This window comes from Benincasa hispida, unplaced genomic scaffold (genome assembly GCF_009727055.1).
Source record: "Benincasa hispida cultivar B227 unplaced genomic scaffold, ASM972705v1 Contig245, whole genome shotgun sequence".
NCBI classification, from domain to species: Eukaryota; Viridiplantae; Streptophyta; class Magnoliopsida; order Cucurbitales; family Cucurbitaceae; genus Benincasa; species Benincasa hispida.
In genome coordinates this window covers 1,400,534-1,417,285 of record NW_024064773.1, presented here as the reverse complement: position 1 = coordinate 1,417,285, position 16,752 = coordinate 1,400,534, and the positions used below count along the sequence as shown (strand labels likewise).

The 16,752-nt window shown below is 31.2% G+C and overlaps 1 protein-coding gene across 1 annotated transcript; it reads left to right on the top strand.

Moving 5' to 3' along the window:
- Window positions 1-9,241: 9,241 nt before the first annotated feature.
- LOC120069145 (potassium transporter 5-like) lies at window positions 9,242-16,652 on the top strand. Its single transcript, XM_039020827.1, has 8 exons — window positions 9,242-9,400; window positions 9,480-9,723; window positions 9,875-10,123; window positions 12,448-12,498; window positions 13,845-14,105; window positions 14,673-14,840; window positions 14,953-15,207; window positions 15,442-16,652. The coding sequence occupies exons 1-8, from the start codon at window positions 9,242-9,244 to the stop codon at window positions 16,326-16,328; spliced, it is 2,274 nt and encodes a 757-aa protein (XP_038876755.1). The 3' UTR covers window positions 16,329-16,652.
- Window positions 16,653-16,752: the final 100 nt, after the last annotated feature.

Genomic DNA, 16,752 nt, shown 5'->3' with positions numbered 1-16,752 from the left:
TAACTTATAGTTTTAATTTTGTATCCCATACAATATAACCTATAGTTCGTTTTCTCTCTCATATGACATTTAATATAAATTATATTTATATTAAATTTAACAATTATGAATCCAATTCATATAATTAATATTTAAATCTTATTCAAATATTTATTTCCTCTCTCAAATGCTAAAATGTATCAAATACATTACAATAATTATATCATATATAATTAAAATAACTTAATTATATCATATATAATTAAAATAACTTAATTATATCATATATAATTAAATCCCTCAATTAATTTGAATAATTCAAATTAATCCAAAAATTTATTCTCATTTAATCATATCAAGCTACCAAGGGGACCTTATGGACCTGTAGTTTGAAGCTCCAACGGTACATGAATAATTAATCAAACTCTTTAATTAAATTATTCACCGTCTGTTAACTGTCGAGCACTCAACTAAAGATCGACAACTGCACTCTTCGCACCACATATATATTTCTGTGTCCATTGGATATAACCAATAAACAATACGATGACCCTTCACAAATTGCTCATAAGTACAGCTGGGCCAAAATTATCGTTTTGCCCCTATAGTTACATCTAACTTCTTAATTTCTATTGATCCCTCTAATGAACAATAGATCATAGTCCAACTATGACTAAACCCTTTTCAGGTCAGAAGAGGGTGTGACGCCACATTGTTCAAGCCCCAGAATCAGCCCTAAGGGAGTATTTATCTACTTACCCTGACCTCGGGGAAGGAGTGAATTCCTTCTTGTGTAGTTGTATTCCCAATTCCTCAATCAGACGAATCCCCAATCTGGTAAGCTTATTGAGCTGGCGATCTGGCCACCCTCACCCATACAAATCAAAGGACTGTCCTCATAGGCAGGAGTTCACAACTCATTCAAGATTCAGGTCATATTACTTATTGTCTAGTGAAATGTAAGTCTCTATTATGAACAACGTCATATAATGAGACTAAACATTTCATGGTCCAGTCCTATACAAACTTCTTTGTATAGAATATCCTCACTCACACGTCTATACATGAATGATCAGGATCAGATCATTTGTAATACTTTACTACAAAGCAAGCCATACTCGTAGTGTCACAAGGATAAAGTACCCAGTCTTATCCATCTACTACAGACCATTTAGGTTATCACTTAAACATGACCCACCCATATGTCTCTACATACATGTTTAAGTTACAAGTTAACCTTGGATGTTAGTTTATTGGTTTGTAGTTAATGTAATAAAATATTATATATTTTATTTTAAAAAAACAATGAGTTTGTATAAATCATTTACAAACTATAGGATCTTATGAGATTTAGGGCATCAACCCCAACACATCCATTATACAAATCTAATGCATCCACCTTAAATTCTGATTTTAACATTCGAAAATGAAACTAAGAATGGGAGAGAGTAATCTTTTGAGAAGCAAATTTTTTACTGTAAAAACTTGGGATCCAAGAGAGAGTGAAAAAAAAAAAAAAACACATTTTGAGAGAAGAAGAAGTAGAAACTTCCAATTCCCATCCCATGTCAAAAATCATTAGAGAGATTTGTAGAGGGAGTTACATAACTCCTTGCCTATTTTAATAAAAATATATTTATATAAAAAAATATATATTAACAATTAATATATACATAACTAATCTTATATTATATCAAAATATAACATATATAACCTAAAGATTATATAGTATCACATATAAAATAATCTATAATTTATTGTCTCTCAGTAATTACATTATTTAATATAAATCAAATTTATATAAAAAAATTAATTATATGAATCCAATTCATATAATTAATATTTGAATCATATTCAAATAATTATTTTTTCTCAAATAAACTTTATATTATAATGTATCAAATACAATATATTAATTATATCATATATAATAAAATTTAAATCAATTATATCATATATAATTAATTCCTTTAATTAATTTGAACAATTCAAATTAACCCAAAATTAATTTGATTCTCAATGATCCCAATTGAGCTACCAAAGAGATCTTATGGACCTATAGATTGAAGTTCCAATGGTACTTGATCAATTATTTAAACCCCTTTAATTATATTGATCAACTTCCATTAACTGTCAGTCTTTACTAAAGATGGACAACTGCACCCTTTGAACGATATATTTCTGTGTCCATTGGATATAACCAGTCAATAGTACAATGACCCTTTGCACTAAAATTACCGTTTTGCCAATGTAGTTACATCTAACTCCTTAAGTACCACTGATCCCTCTAATGAACAATAAATCATAGTTCAACTATGACCACACCCTTCTTAGGCCAAGAGAGAGTGTAGCGCTATAATGTTCAAGCTCCAGAATTAACTCTTAAGGGAGCAATTCATCTATCTACCCCGACATTAGAGAATAAGTGAATTCCATCTTGTGTAGCTGTGTTTCCAGCTCCCCAGTCAGACGAATCCCTAAAATGGTAGGCATATTGAGTTGGCGATCTGACAATTCTCACCCATGCAAATCAAAAGGATCGCCTTCATAGGCTCGTTCATAACTTACTCAAGGTTTTAGATCATGTCACCTATGGTTATCTTGGTGAAATGTAAGTCTCTATTATTAAGGGCGTTATATAATGAGACTATTCATTTCGTAGTTCGATCTTATACAAACCCTTTTGTATAGAACACCCACTACAAGAAAATTGAGCTATTTCGACAATCTTTTATCGGAGGATATAAAAACCCTTTGAGAAAGATATACATTTATTGAAGGTATTGGAAAAACCTTTGAGAAATATGTACTTTTTATTGAAGGTTAATAAAAACCTTTGAAAAAGATATATATTTATTGGAGGTTTTGAAAAAACCTTTGAGAAATATGTAGTTTTTATCAAAGGGTAATAAAAACCTTTGAGAAAGACATACATTTATCGGAGGCTTTGATAAGTCCTTTGAAAAATATGCACCTTTTATTGAAAGTTAATAAAAATCTTTGAGAAAGATATACATTTATTGAATAGAAAAACCTTTGAGAAATATGTACTTTTTATTGAAGATTAATAAAAACCGTTGAAAAAAATATATATTTATTGGAGGTTTTGAAAAAACCTTTGAGAAATATGTAGTTTTTATCGAAAAATAATAAAAATCTTTGAGAAAGACATACATTTATCGGAGGCTTTGATAAGTCTTTTGAAAAATGTGCACCTTTTATTGAAGGTTAATAAAAATATACATTTATTGAAGGTATTGGAAAAACCTTTGAGAAATATATGATTTTTATCAAAGGTTAATAAAAACCTTTGAAAAAGATATATATTTATTGAAGGTTTTGAAAAAACCTTTGAGAAATATGTAGTTTTCATCGAAAGGTAATAAAAACCTTTGAGAAAGACATACATTTATCGAAGGCTTTGATAAGTCCTTTGAAAAATATGCATCTTTTATTGAAGGTTAATAAAAACCTTTGAGAAAGATATACATTTATTGAAGGTATTGGAAAAACCTTTGAGAAATATGTACTTTTTATTGAAGGTTAATAAAAACACTTTGAGAAATATAACAATGTTATCAAATTTATCAAAGGATTTCAGAAAACCTTTGAAAAAATTTATTCTTAATAAAATTATTAAAGATGAGATTTATTTTAATAAAAAAAAATATTAACATTTATCAAAGGTCGTTAAAATACTTTTGGAAATACTTACTTTTATCAAAGGTTAGTAGAAACCTTTGAGAAAAATATGCATTTGTAATAAGTAGACGCGCTGCGCTAAACGATGAGCAAACATGCTACACGATAGGTGGAATACTAAGCGATGGGTGTTGGGCGATAGATGCAGACGCTGGGTGATGACATTAAGCGATAGACGGATGCGTTAGACGACCGTGAAGATGCGCATGACGTTAAACGATGAGGAATGACGCGCTAGACAATCGGACTACACGATAGGCAAAGTATTGCACGATTAGTGAAATCGCTAGATGATAAGCGTAGAAGCTGGACGATAGCGCTAGAGGATAGTTGTGCTGCGCTAAAAGATGAGCAGACGCGCTACACGATAGGCGAAATACTAATCCATGGGCGTTGGGCGATAGACGCAGGCGCTGGACGATGACGTAAAGCGATAGGCGGATGCATTAGACGATCGTGAAGATGCGTGCGGCGTTAAAAGATGAGGAGTGACGCACTAGACGATCGGACTATATGATAGGTAAAGTACTGCACAATCAGTGAAAGCGCTGGACGATAAGCGTAGAAGTTGGACGATAGAGCTAGACGATAGCCACGCTGCACTAAACGATAAGTAGACGTGCTACACGATAGGCGAAATACTAAGTGATGGGCGTTGGGCGATAGACGCAGGCATTGGGCGATGACGTTAAAATACCTTTGGAAATACTTACTTTTATCAAAGGTTAGTAGAAGCCTTTGAGAAAAATATGCATTTGTAATAATTTAGAAAAGAAAACAAAACAAAAAAAAAAGCCTCTAGGGTTTTTATTTCATGGTTCTTCTTCATCTTGCTTGTCGCCATTCAGATCCGTACTTCATCTTGCTGTTTTGATTTCGTGGTTCTTCTTCATTTTGTGTTTACAGTTCTGCTTCATTGTGTTTTCTTATTTCGTTTCGTTCATCTTCGCGCTGTTTTGATTTCGTTTTTGTTTCGTTTTGCTCATCTTGTTGTTTTGATTTCGTGGTTCTTCTTCATCTTATGTTTACAGTTATGCTTCATTGTTTTTGTTTCGTTCATCTTCACACTATTTTGATTTCATTTTCGTTTCGTTTCATTCATCTTGCTGTTTTGATTTCGTTTTCGTTTCGTTTCGTTCATCTTTCTGTTTTGATTTCGTGTTTCTTCTTCATCTTCACGCTGTTCATTTCGCTACTAAGCTTCGTTTCGTTTACTCTGTTCCAGCTCCGCCGAGCCATTCCATCATTTTCAGGTTCGCAAGCAGCTCTTACATTATTAACCATTCTTAGTTTTATTCATGTCTAAATCACATCTAGTTTATGAAAGGTTTATATTCTCAAATACAAATGCTTAGACGTTTGAAATCTCATGTTTAGTTTATGAGATTTTTATTTTAGTAGACGTAATGTTGGATGCATGTGTTTTTAAGGTGAGAAGGCAACCATAAGATGTGAAGGCAACTATGCGTTTGTAAGATTGGACGCATGATTGGTCGAAGTATTGGCAAGAGGTGGTTCCAAGAGTTGCTCATGCGTTGGGTATGCGTGAGCAAGAGCAGAGAGAGAAATGTTGAGCGCAAGACGCTAGGCAGACGATCGTGTAAAAATGAGCAGAGCTACACGATGAGGTAGACGATCGTCTAGTAAGTGAACGACGCAACACGATGAGGTAGGCGATCGTGTTGGCGAGCGCTGGATGATTGATAGGCAAAGTACTGCACGATCAGTGAAAGCGCTAGACGATAAGCGTAGAAGTTGGATGATAGTGCTAGACGATAGCCGTGCTGCGCTAAACGATGAGCAGACGCGCTACACGATAGGCGGAATACTAAGCGATGGGCATTGGGCGATAGACGCAGGCGCTGGGCGATGACGTTAAGCGATAGGCGAATGCGTTAGACAATAAGGCGTCAGCGCCAAACGATGCGCGGTAGCTAAAACGATTAAGGCTATCGCGAGATCGTTAAGAGCGAAATCGTTTACTAAAAGATTAAGCTACACGATGGGCCGCTGGAGTTAAGTGATAGATGCAGGAACTAAATGATGGGGCGGGGTGTGACATTTTAGGATTGTGAAACCAATGGCTATCATCTTTTTGTTTCTTGATGGAAGTAAAATCTGAATGAATGCTTTCTCCTTTGACCATTTCTTTTCACAATTTTTTGTCTGAACTCTTATTCTATTTTGCAGGCGGCTTAATGATAACCGATTAAATGGACCAATCTCGAGAGAACTTACTGGAGTTACAAGTCTTAAACTTGTGTAAGTCTTTGTATAATTTCATCGTTGTGTATTAATTCATTTAGGTGATATACATCCTTGATTGAAGTTTTGTTCCATGTCATGTGATTGGTTTATGATGGATTGTGTCTCCTTTGTTTCAAGGATGTCTCAAACAATGACTTGTGTGAAACAATAACCAGTGAACCATTGAGCACATACCTTTAAACAAGTAGATTTCCGATGCAATTTGGATCAATAAAAGGAAAGAAATGAAAATGGAATTCCTAGAGTTTGGTGAATCTGAAAATGGGTTTCAAAGACATGTGTTTATTTGTTGTATAGATTTCAATCTATCAAATATTATGGTTCCAACAAAGACATGTGTTTGTTTGTTGTAAACATTTGAATTTATATGTGTTAGTTTTGAATTATAATATGTGAATTTGTATTTGTAGTCGAAACTTAAATCATATGCTTCTCAAGTGATTGATGGTACACTTGACATGAACGAGGATGAGATTTTCATACGAGTATTTGGATTGGAGAAACACGGACGTGTTCGTGGTTATGGAGTAGGTCTTACTCCTTCTGAGTTGTTTGGATCATCATCTACTATACGTGATCTTGAGTGTCGTCTTAATGAGTTCGAACAATGACTTTAAGAATCTGAATGACAAAGAAAAGAATTTGAACAACAAAGAGAGGTTGAGGTAGAATCACTTAGGCATCAGATAAGCGAATTTGAAAATCGTTTTGAGGATAGATTTCAAAAAATGATGGCCGAGATGCGTAAAAAATTTGTTTCTAGTTGATCAATTGTAGTTTGTTGTTATAGAATTTTGATAGTCTTTTGGTGTACTTTTATGACATATAAGTTTACTTCCATCCATGTCATTGTCTATTTTTTCTATTCTATTCTTATACTTTGTAATTCAGGATACTACATGTAGATGAATTAGTAAAAACAACCTTCCGAGATTTGTCAATAAATGTGCTAAAAGGTTTTGTAAGAGAATTTTCGAAAGATATACAATTGTTGATAAATAAGTTTTTATGAAGGTTTTAAAATTTTTGAAAATAACATGATAAGCCTTTAAAAATAATGAAAACCTTCGAAAAAGACTATTTAATAATAGATAATTATCGATAAATAATTTGACAATTATCGAAGATATATAACATTTGAAAAATAATATTTTTCGAAGGTTAGTAAACATTTGAAAAATTTTTTTCGACGGGATATATTTCGACACTTTTCAAAAGTTGAGATAACCTTTGAAAAAAGATGTATCGAAGGTCTATTAAATGTTTTTTTTCTAAGGTTTTGACCTTCGAAAAAGGTCAATTTTCTTGTAGTGACCTATGCTCACATGTCTCTACATGAATTATCAGGATCATATTATTTGTAGAATTTTACGACAATTGTAACATTTACCAAGCGGGCCGTATTCGTAGTGTCATCAGGGTAATTAAGATACCCAGTTTTTTTCGATATTTTTCGATCGTCTCCGAATACAAATTAATATATTCAATTTTATAAAAAAAAAAAAAACCGATTCAAAGTAGTATATCGGTTTGATTGATCATTTTGACTTTTGATTGCACAAACCCCTAATTAGTCCATAGATGTCTTTTTATATGTCTAAGCTGTTTTTTTCATAAAGCACGCCCACGCGGCTCCAAGAAGTCAGCTAACGGCGGAATTTTAAGTGCTTTCAAGTTTCAATTATTTTCTATTTTCTACGACTCCATATCTTTGGGAGATTCATATTGGCATTACAAATAATTTTTTTTCTAAAAAATGTTTAAATATTATTTTGATCTCTATATTTTTTTTGTTTTAATTTATTTTGGTCTCTTTACTTTTATAAGATTTATTTTAGTCCATATACTTTCAATTTTGGTATTTCAGTTCCTATAGTTTAAAATATTCATTTTGATCTTTGTATTTTCAATTTTGGTTCATTTTGATCTTTAAACTTTCAAAAAGTGATCATTTTTTTCTTTTAAAAACGAAATGAAAACGAAAATAAAAGGAACTTGTCACTTTTTAAACTTACAAGAACCCAAATGAACCAAAGTTGAAAGTATAAGAACCAAAATGAACATTTTGAAAGAACATGGACTATAATAAACAAAAATTGAAATAATAGGGACCAAAATGAACCAAAACCTAAAGTACAAGGGCCAAAGTAGTATTTAAACCTAAAAAAAATCTCTATGTTACCCGAAATGTCATCAAAATCAATGTATTTGCTCTCAAATAAAAACAAACAAATAACAAAGTCAATGCTAAATTCAAGAGAAAATTGCGAGTTTAGTTTATGAACTTTTAATCGGGTGTCATTATCTCGTCTTTAACATTCAATTTCGTTTGATCAGGTCTTTGAATGTTAAAAAAGTGTATAATAAATCTTTAACATTTTTTTAAAATTTTTTATGTCTAATATGTCTTTGATTTTCTTTTTGTCTATAAGAACCTTGAATTATTCTATATCTTTTAAAATTTATGGACTTATTAGACATAAATTTGAACGTTTAAGTTCCATTTAGACATAAGATACAAGTTTATTTTATATGTAATAAATTAATTAAATTTTATTATTGTAGTATATCAAATACCAGCAGAACATTTTAAAGTTCGAAGACATATTAAACATACATACTTGAAAAATCTTAGAGAATTATACACATTTTTAAAAGTTGTAGAATTTTTTTTAGATATACACTTAAAATTTGTATAACTTGTAATTTAATTATTTTACTATTATTTTAATGCAAAATGAATACATCTTTCTACATATTTAAAATGACTTTTTAAAATAATAAATGATTAAAAAAACGTTATTATTTTGAAACATATCATTATAAATTTAAAGGATAAAGATGTTTTAAATCTGGTTAATTATTATAAAAGTTTTATCTAGTAAAATATGTGAAACATCTGAATATACATGAAGGATATATAAATGAATCGAAACTATAAAAATACCGTTAAAAAAGTTTAAACAAAATTGATAGTTCAGAGCGTATCTTCCTATCCGATAGCTATTATATATATATAAAAAAAAACTCTAAAATACAATGTATTTAGCTTTACTTTCATTTTTTATTTTTTCATATATTTACCAAGAAAAAGTGAACTAATTTAAAGAAATTAAGAGGGGGAAAAAAAAAGTGGGGTAGAGTGGGGTCCACCCATCTAAAATATCTTCATCTTCCACTCCAAAATTCCCTATAAATACTCTGTTCCATCTTCCAAACTTTCTCAGGTCAATCCATAAACAAAAACTCTATTTTTTCTCTCTCAAATTCTCTCTTTATTCGAGATTAAACAATGGAACTCGATCGGACGGCCGACAACGATCACTTTCCCGATTTCCAGGAGAGCTCCGACGACTCGAGCCGCAACTTACCGGAAAGGAAGCTCCGAAGAAATGATTCATTGGACGTCGAATCCCGCACCGTCCCCGGCGCCGGCGCCCATGGCCACAAGGTTTATTTTGCTTTTTTCTTTCTACAATATTTTAAAGGCTTTTAGTATGTTTATTGATTTGGGTTTGGTGTCTGGCAAGGCGGCGGGGGCGGCGGCGACGGCGAGCTGGGGAGTGATTTTACATCTGGCTTTTCAGAGCGTGGGAGTTGTGTACGGCGATATCGGAACGTCGCCGTTGTATGTGTATGCAAGCACATTTACGGAGGGAATCAAGCATAACGACGACGTTTTGGGGGTCCTGTCTTTGATTCTCTACACCCTCACTTTGATCCCTTTGCTGAAGTATGTCTTCTTCGTCTTGCAAGCCAATGACAACGGCGAAGGTAAACATAATTATTTCACGATCAATACTGGACTATATTCCCTTCGCAAATTGAATATTTAATTGTGTATAAACAATGATAGTGATAAAATGAAAAAAAGATGTAATAAAATATGTAAAAATGAAAGAACGTGTATTTTCCATGAATGAAGGTGGGACATTTGCATTATACTCATTGCTGTGCCGATACGCAAAAATCGGGCTGATACCAAATGAACAAGTGGAAGATCAAGAAGTATCGAATTTTCAGGTGGAGCTTCCCACTAACCGCCTTAAAATGGCTTCTTCCCTTAAATCTAAACTTGAAAACAGCCGCCCCGCCAAGATTTTCTTGCTCTTCGCCACCATGCTCGGCACTTCCATGGTCATTGGCGACGGCGTTCTCACTCCTTCTATCTCCGGTAACTCTTCTCTTTTCTTCTCTTCCCTTTTTAGGTCAAATATTTTAAAATGTTATGTTCGGTAACGACAAATTTTTTCTTTTGGTATCTACTTTTTATTATTGATTTAAAAAATCAAACTAGATTTTGAAACTAAAATAATATCTTTTAAAAACTTGTTTTTGTTTTTAAAATTTAGCTAAAAATTTAACCATGGTAACTAAGGAAGATGCAAACTGAAATAAGGAGAAAATAAGATTAGTTTTTTTTTTTTTTTAAAAAGCAAAAAACGAAATAGTTACCCGATAGATCCTATACTTTTAGTCTTTTAAGTTTTGAGTTTTATTTCAATTTAATTCATGAATTTCAAATTGTTTCAATTTTACTTTTGATGTCTGAGTTTTGTTTTAATTTAGTCCTTTAGATTTCAAAGTCTATTAATTAATTTAAAAGAACTATAATAAATCAAAATTTTCATCACTATTAAAATTAAAATTTAAAATTTTATTTAATTAATAGACATTAGCATCAAAGATGAAAAATAAGTATTCAGTTAAAAAAAAAAAACGAGGTTTGAAATGCAAATCTTAAACTTAGGAACCCAAATTGAAACAAAAATCAAATCTCAAAAATAAAAATGTAACATTTTAAAATTTGTAGGACTAAATTAAAATTAAATTCAAAACATAAGAACTAAAAGGATAATACTTTAAAATTTAGGGACGACTGTCTAAAAAAAAAAAAAAAAAAAGAAAGAAGGAAAAAGGAGATCCAAAACTAGGGTGCAACCTCATCGAGATTCTTTGATGGTTCAACAAAAATGTATTTTTCTTTTTCTTTTTTCAATCCCACTCCCTATACTTTTCCTTATTTACAACCTTCGTGTCTTTACTTTTTCTTTATTAGCAAATTATCCCACTTGTATATTATTTGTATGTATCTACATTCTTTTAATATATTTTGCGTGTAAGAACAAAATTATGACTTTTTGACTCTTAAGTTTTTAACGGATGGAACAAACATGCGTTTCCTTGGAATGTAGTGCAAGTTGAATGGTACAATAAATAAAAAAATATGGAGGAGTCCTAGAAATTGATGTAGGAAAAATACACCATATTAGTCAATATAAGCGTAGTTCAACTGATATAGTGTTTGTCCTATCGACTTTGAGGTTAGAGATTCGATTCCCTCCACCCACGGTTTAGTTACAATACCTTTGTAAAAGAGAAAAAAATACACTCTATTAGACGTTAGGTTTCACATGTTTTATTTGATAATTAATTGATTTTTAATTTTTGATTTTTGAAAGTTATGTATGAAGAAACGTTTTTTTTTTGTTATCAATTAGTACACTCTATGAAATTAAAAAAAATGTAGCTTTTAAAAAAAAGTGAAAAATTACCGTATGAAGAAACGTAGGAAAAAATAAACATAAATTTCAAAATAGAAAACTAAAAACAAATTTATTATCAATGGGGCTTAAATAAATAGATAGATAAGAATAGTTTTTTTTTTCAATCCGACAACGTGTGGAAGCAAGGTATAAAATGCCGATGTCGACAAAAATATCAAGATCTTAATTTTATAGAAATGTCGATAAAAATATAGATAAAACGTTGATGTTGATGGATATTTTTGAACAAATTATAAAAATAAAAAATTCAAAAAATAAAGTTTAATTAGGAATAAACATTGTTTGATTTTTAAACAAGTTTACGTATCGATGTTAATACATTAGTAACATTTTCTTACTTATTTTTGAAGTTTCGTAGATTTTTATACAATATAATGAAAATATCGATTCATCTTTTATATTGATATCTAATCCATGAAAACATAGAAATATGGATGAAAATATCGACATATTGACAAACATTTAATACTATTAGAAGTAGTTAAGGATCTAGTTGGTGTAAAGGCTGATGTTGACAAGTAAGAATAAATGTACATTCTGAAATTCCCATGTTCATCTTAAAAGAAAAATTTCTATGTTCACATCTTAATTTTTTTTCTCTCTTGAAAATCTAAATTCGACAATTATTTCATTTTGTTTTGGGGAAAGTAAAAAACAAAAATAAAAAAAGTGTTCTAGAGAAAAATAAAGAAAATTTTTACAAATAGAAAAAATATCAAATTATTTATAGAAATAGCAAAGAAAATAGTGATAGTAAGTTTCTATCACGGATATATTGATAGATTTTTTATTAATCTCTATCAATCTTTATAAAAAAAAGATTAAAATTTTATTGTTCTTCGTAAATAATTCTTTTTTTATTTTTCTATTTTTGAAAATATGCCAAAAAAAAAAAAATGAAGTGATAAAAGAAATTCAATTTTGGTGGCAGTTTTGTCGGCTGTTGGAGGAATTAAGAATGCTACCTCGACTATGACACAAGGTAATTTTATTTTCCATAATGTTTTGTAATATAAAAAATAAAATTTTTAATTATTTTTGTCGAGATTAATGATGTGTATTACAACTTTGTGATAAAGTTTAATGTTTTTTGTGATAAAGTTTAGTTGGTTTATTGTACAATCCTGGTAAATTATTCTCTCACAATTAATATATTGATGTATAACTTGTTTTTGTTGATAATTGTTGTCCTTTTCTCTTTAATTTTGAATTTAGTCATTCTTTATTTCTTTGTTTTATAATTTTTATTATACTAACTATTTCATTTCTTTTTCCCAATTTTTTTAATAATAATTTGCATCTTTTTTTAAATACAATAATTGAATTCTTAGCTAAATTTTAAAAACAAAAAACTACTTTTTTTTAGTTTTCAAAATTTGGCTTAGTTTTTAAACCATGAGTAAAAAATAGATAACAAATGAACAAATTTGAAGGTGGAAGTAGTGTTTATAGGCTTAATTTTTTTTTTTAAAAAAAATAAAAAATCAAATGGTTACCAAACATGCCATAAAAGAGTGGTTTAAAAAAAGTTTTGAAATTTAGCTTATTTTTCAAAGGAAAAAATGAACATGGTTTCAATGCTTGTTATGCCCTCAACCAACAAATTCTTCCATACCACTTAATATTGAACTCAATAAATGATAAACAAATAAATGACACTATTTTTATAAGTAAAAATTCTAGAAGAAAATATAAGAAGACTAAGAATCACTTTTAGTCTCTAAACTTTCATAGAAGTAGAACTGATCCTCTTCTGGTACCCTTCATAGTTTGTAATAATTTAGACTTTAAACCTTAGCATGTAATAATTTAATCTCTATACATTTAAATTTGTATAATTTAGTCCATATTGTGAAAAATCTCGCCACATCTTTATTTTTCACTATAACAAATAAGTTGTTATAAATTAATTGTAAAGTACAAGAACTTAATTAAATTGATACTTATTAAAGTTTAAAGATTAAATACTTATAAATTAGGCGAAGTACGAAAACTAAATTATTACAAACTAAAGTTAATAAATTACTCCATGAAAATTTAGGGATAAAATTGATTTAACGAAATAAGAAATATTAAACTTTGAGATGTTTCACATCTTCTTTTTCTCGAAAGAAATGTCATTGATGGTGATTTTTAGGTAGAATTCCTTTGAATGTTTCTAGCCATCTAGATTAAGAAAGAAGAACAAATACATTATTTTTGAAAAAAAAAAGATATTTTTTACAAATAATAATAATATTATTTTTTTTGGTTGAAGAACAATTCCTTAATTTGTTATTCATAGTCCTTTTTCTAATGTTTGTTTATTTGTTTTGTTTTATTTGACAGACAAAATAGTTTGGATATCAGCAGCAATATTGGTTTGCCTATTCATTGTACAAAGATTTGGAACCCATAAAGTTGGATATTCCTTTGCTCCAATTATTTGCATTTGGTTTGCACTTATTGGTGGCATTGGCTTCTACAACTTTTTGAAATTTGACCCTGCTGTTATCAAAGCTGTTAATCCAAAATACATTTTTGACTATTTCAAAAGAAACAAAAAGGATGCTTGGATCTCTCTTGGCGGTGTCGTTCTTGCCATTACAGGTCAATTTTCAATACTACGATAGTATAGATATAATAATTTTAAACACTTTGCTATTTAACTATTATTATTATTATTTTGTAATGTTCGGATGCCTTGAATTCTTTATTTGGCTCTTCAAGTGATTAGGTAGGGGTCTTACTGAACAGTCAATGAGTCAAGGTCTAGGGCGATACCCCTGGTGAGGACTCGGGGCCAATGCCTCTGAAATCTAAATCCTATATGCATTATATGTTACTTACAATTTTGAGGTTAGGATTTTAAAGGAGTGCTACATATATAAACCCTCTAATCCTATTGGTGCCTCTTCATCTGTATTATTTGATATTCTCCTATAATAATAAAACTGCTTTCTCCCTCAATATGTGGACATAGCACACTGTTAATGAACCACGTCAATCTCTGTGTCGATTTCTTCTTGTTCTTACTTTTTGCTTTTTGATTTTGTTTCGGTCATAACATGTAATCTAGCTAAAAATTGAATTATTTTTATCAACATTTTGAAAATGAGAACGTGTTTTTTGAAAGTTGTTAATTCTTTGAAGTTTCTAATGTTTATAAAAAAACAGGGACTGAAGCTCTATTTGCGGACGTGGGGCACTTCACTGTGATGTCCATAAGACTAAGCATGTGTTGCGTGGCCTACCCTGCCCTTGTCTCTGCCTACGTCGGCCAAGCCGCCTTTCTTCGTAAGCACATAGATCTCGTCTCCGACACCTTCTTTAGCTCCATTCCAGGTATTCAAAAGCTTAATTTAATAAGTCGTTATAGTTTATTAATTTTAATCATTTATTCATATTCTCAACCTACGCTCTGGTTATAATTGAGACTTGTAATTTGGTTGTATAGGTCCCCTCTACTGGCCAACGTTCGTGGTGGCGGTGCTCGCCTCCATCGTTGCCAGCCAAGCCATGATCTCTGGCACCTTCTCCATCATCCAACAGTCCCTCTCCTATGGCTGTTTCCCTAGAGTTAAAGTTGTTCATACTTCTTCCAAGTATGAGGGCCAAGTTTACATCCCTGAAGTTAACTATCTTCTTATGTTGGCTTGTCTTGGAGTAACTCTTGGGTTTAAAGATACAACGCGAATTGGGAACGCTTACGGTAATGGTTATAAGTTTGGTCTTTAAACTTTTATGTTTGTGTCTAATAGGTTCATAAACTTTCAATTTTGTTCCTAATAGATCATTAAAGTTAAAACTACATTTTTTTTAAGTGCTTTTTGAATCTAATAGTATTCAAAGATGGAATTAGAACCTTTGGAAGAATTCAATCTTTTTTCATGTACATTACTTCATTCTAATAAATCCACAACACTTGTTTTTGTTTTGAACACAGGCATTGCAGTGGTATTTGTAATGGCACTCACATCAAGTTTCCTAGTGCTCATCATGATTATGATATGGAAATCTCACGTACTTGTCATAATCTCCTATGTTCTCACCATTGGTTTATTAGAGCTTTTCTATCTAAGTTCAGTCCTTTACAAGTTTGATCAAGGTGGCTATCTTCCTTTAGCTTTTTCTGCCTTTTTAATGACAATAATGTACATTTGGAATGATGTTCATAGAAGAAAATACTACTATGAACTTGAACATAAGATTTCTCCTCAAAAACTCAAGGACATTGCTTCTCTCACAACTCTCAATCGTGTCCCTGGCCTTGCCTTGTTCTACTCTGAGCTTGTCCAAGGCATTCCACCAATCTTCAAACATTATCTAGCCAATATTCCCACTCTTCAAAGGGTCCTCATTTTCGTCTCGTTCAAGTCCCTCCCGATAAGTAAAGTCCCGATGGAAGAGCGGTTCCTGTTTCGACGAGTCGAGCCTAATGACCTTAACGTGTTTCGATGCGTGGTGAGATACGGTTACAGAGATATCATCCATGAACAAGAGTCGTTCGAGAGAGTGCTAGTGGAGAGATTGAAAATGTTAATAGAAGAGGAGTCGTGGAAGCTACAAAACGACGATGACGACGATAGAGCTGAGGAGAGAAGGAAGAGAATAGGAGAGGAGATAGAGGTGGTTGATAGAGCTTGGAGAGATGGAATAGTTCACTTGATTGGACAAAATGAAGTTGTGGCAAGTAAAGGGTCAGGGTTAGCAAAAAGGGTTTTGATCAATTATGCTTATAATGCATTGAGGAGAAATTTGAGACAAAGTGAAGAGGTCTTTTACATCCCTAGAAAACGTATGCTCAAAGTGGGAATGACTTATGAGCTTTAGGGGTTTTGTTTATTGGAGACCAAAAATCTATCAATGACTCCCTAGTTTGCTTACTAGAGCTTTTCTCATTCGTATAGAAATGATCAGGTGAAGTTCTAAAAGATAATGAAGTCGACCTATTAATTGAACCTCTACGCTAGCAAATCGTCTGAGTTTAGAAACATCTTTTCAAATTCTTCTTTGCAAGAGACATCCCATTGAGGTTTAATGATGTCTATGGAAAGCTTTATATAAAAAGTTTGTATGTATTTGTGTGTTTTTGAGATGTATATTTCTCAAATATCATTGTAATGAAATTAGTGCAAAATGTGTTTCCCTTCCTAATTGTGAGTGAACTTTGTAGTGATATTTGAGTCTACGAATGGAATATATATATAAATTGTAAGTGAAATTTGAAGGATGAGATTAATTTAAATTCCATTCA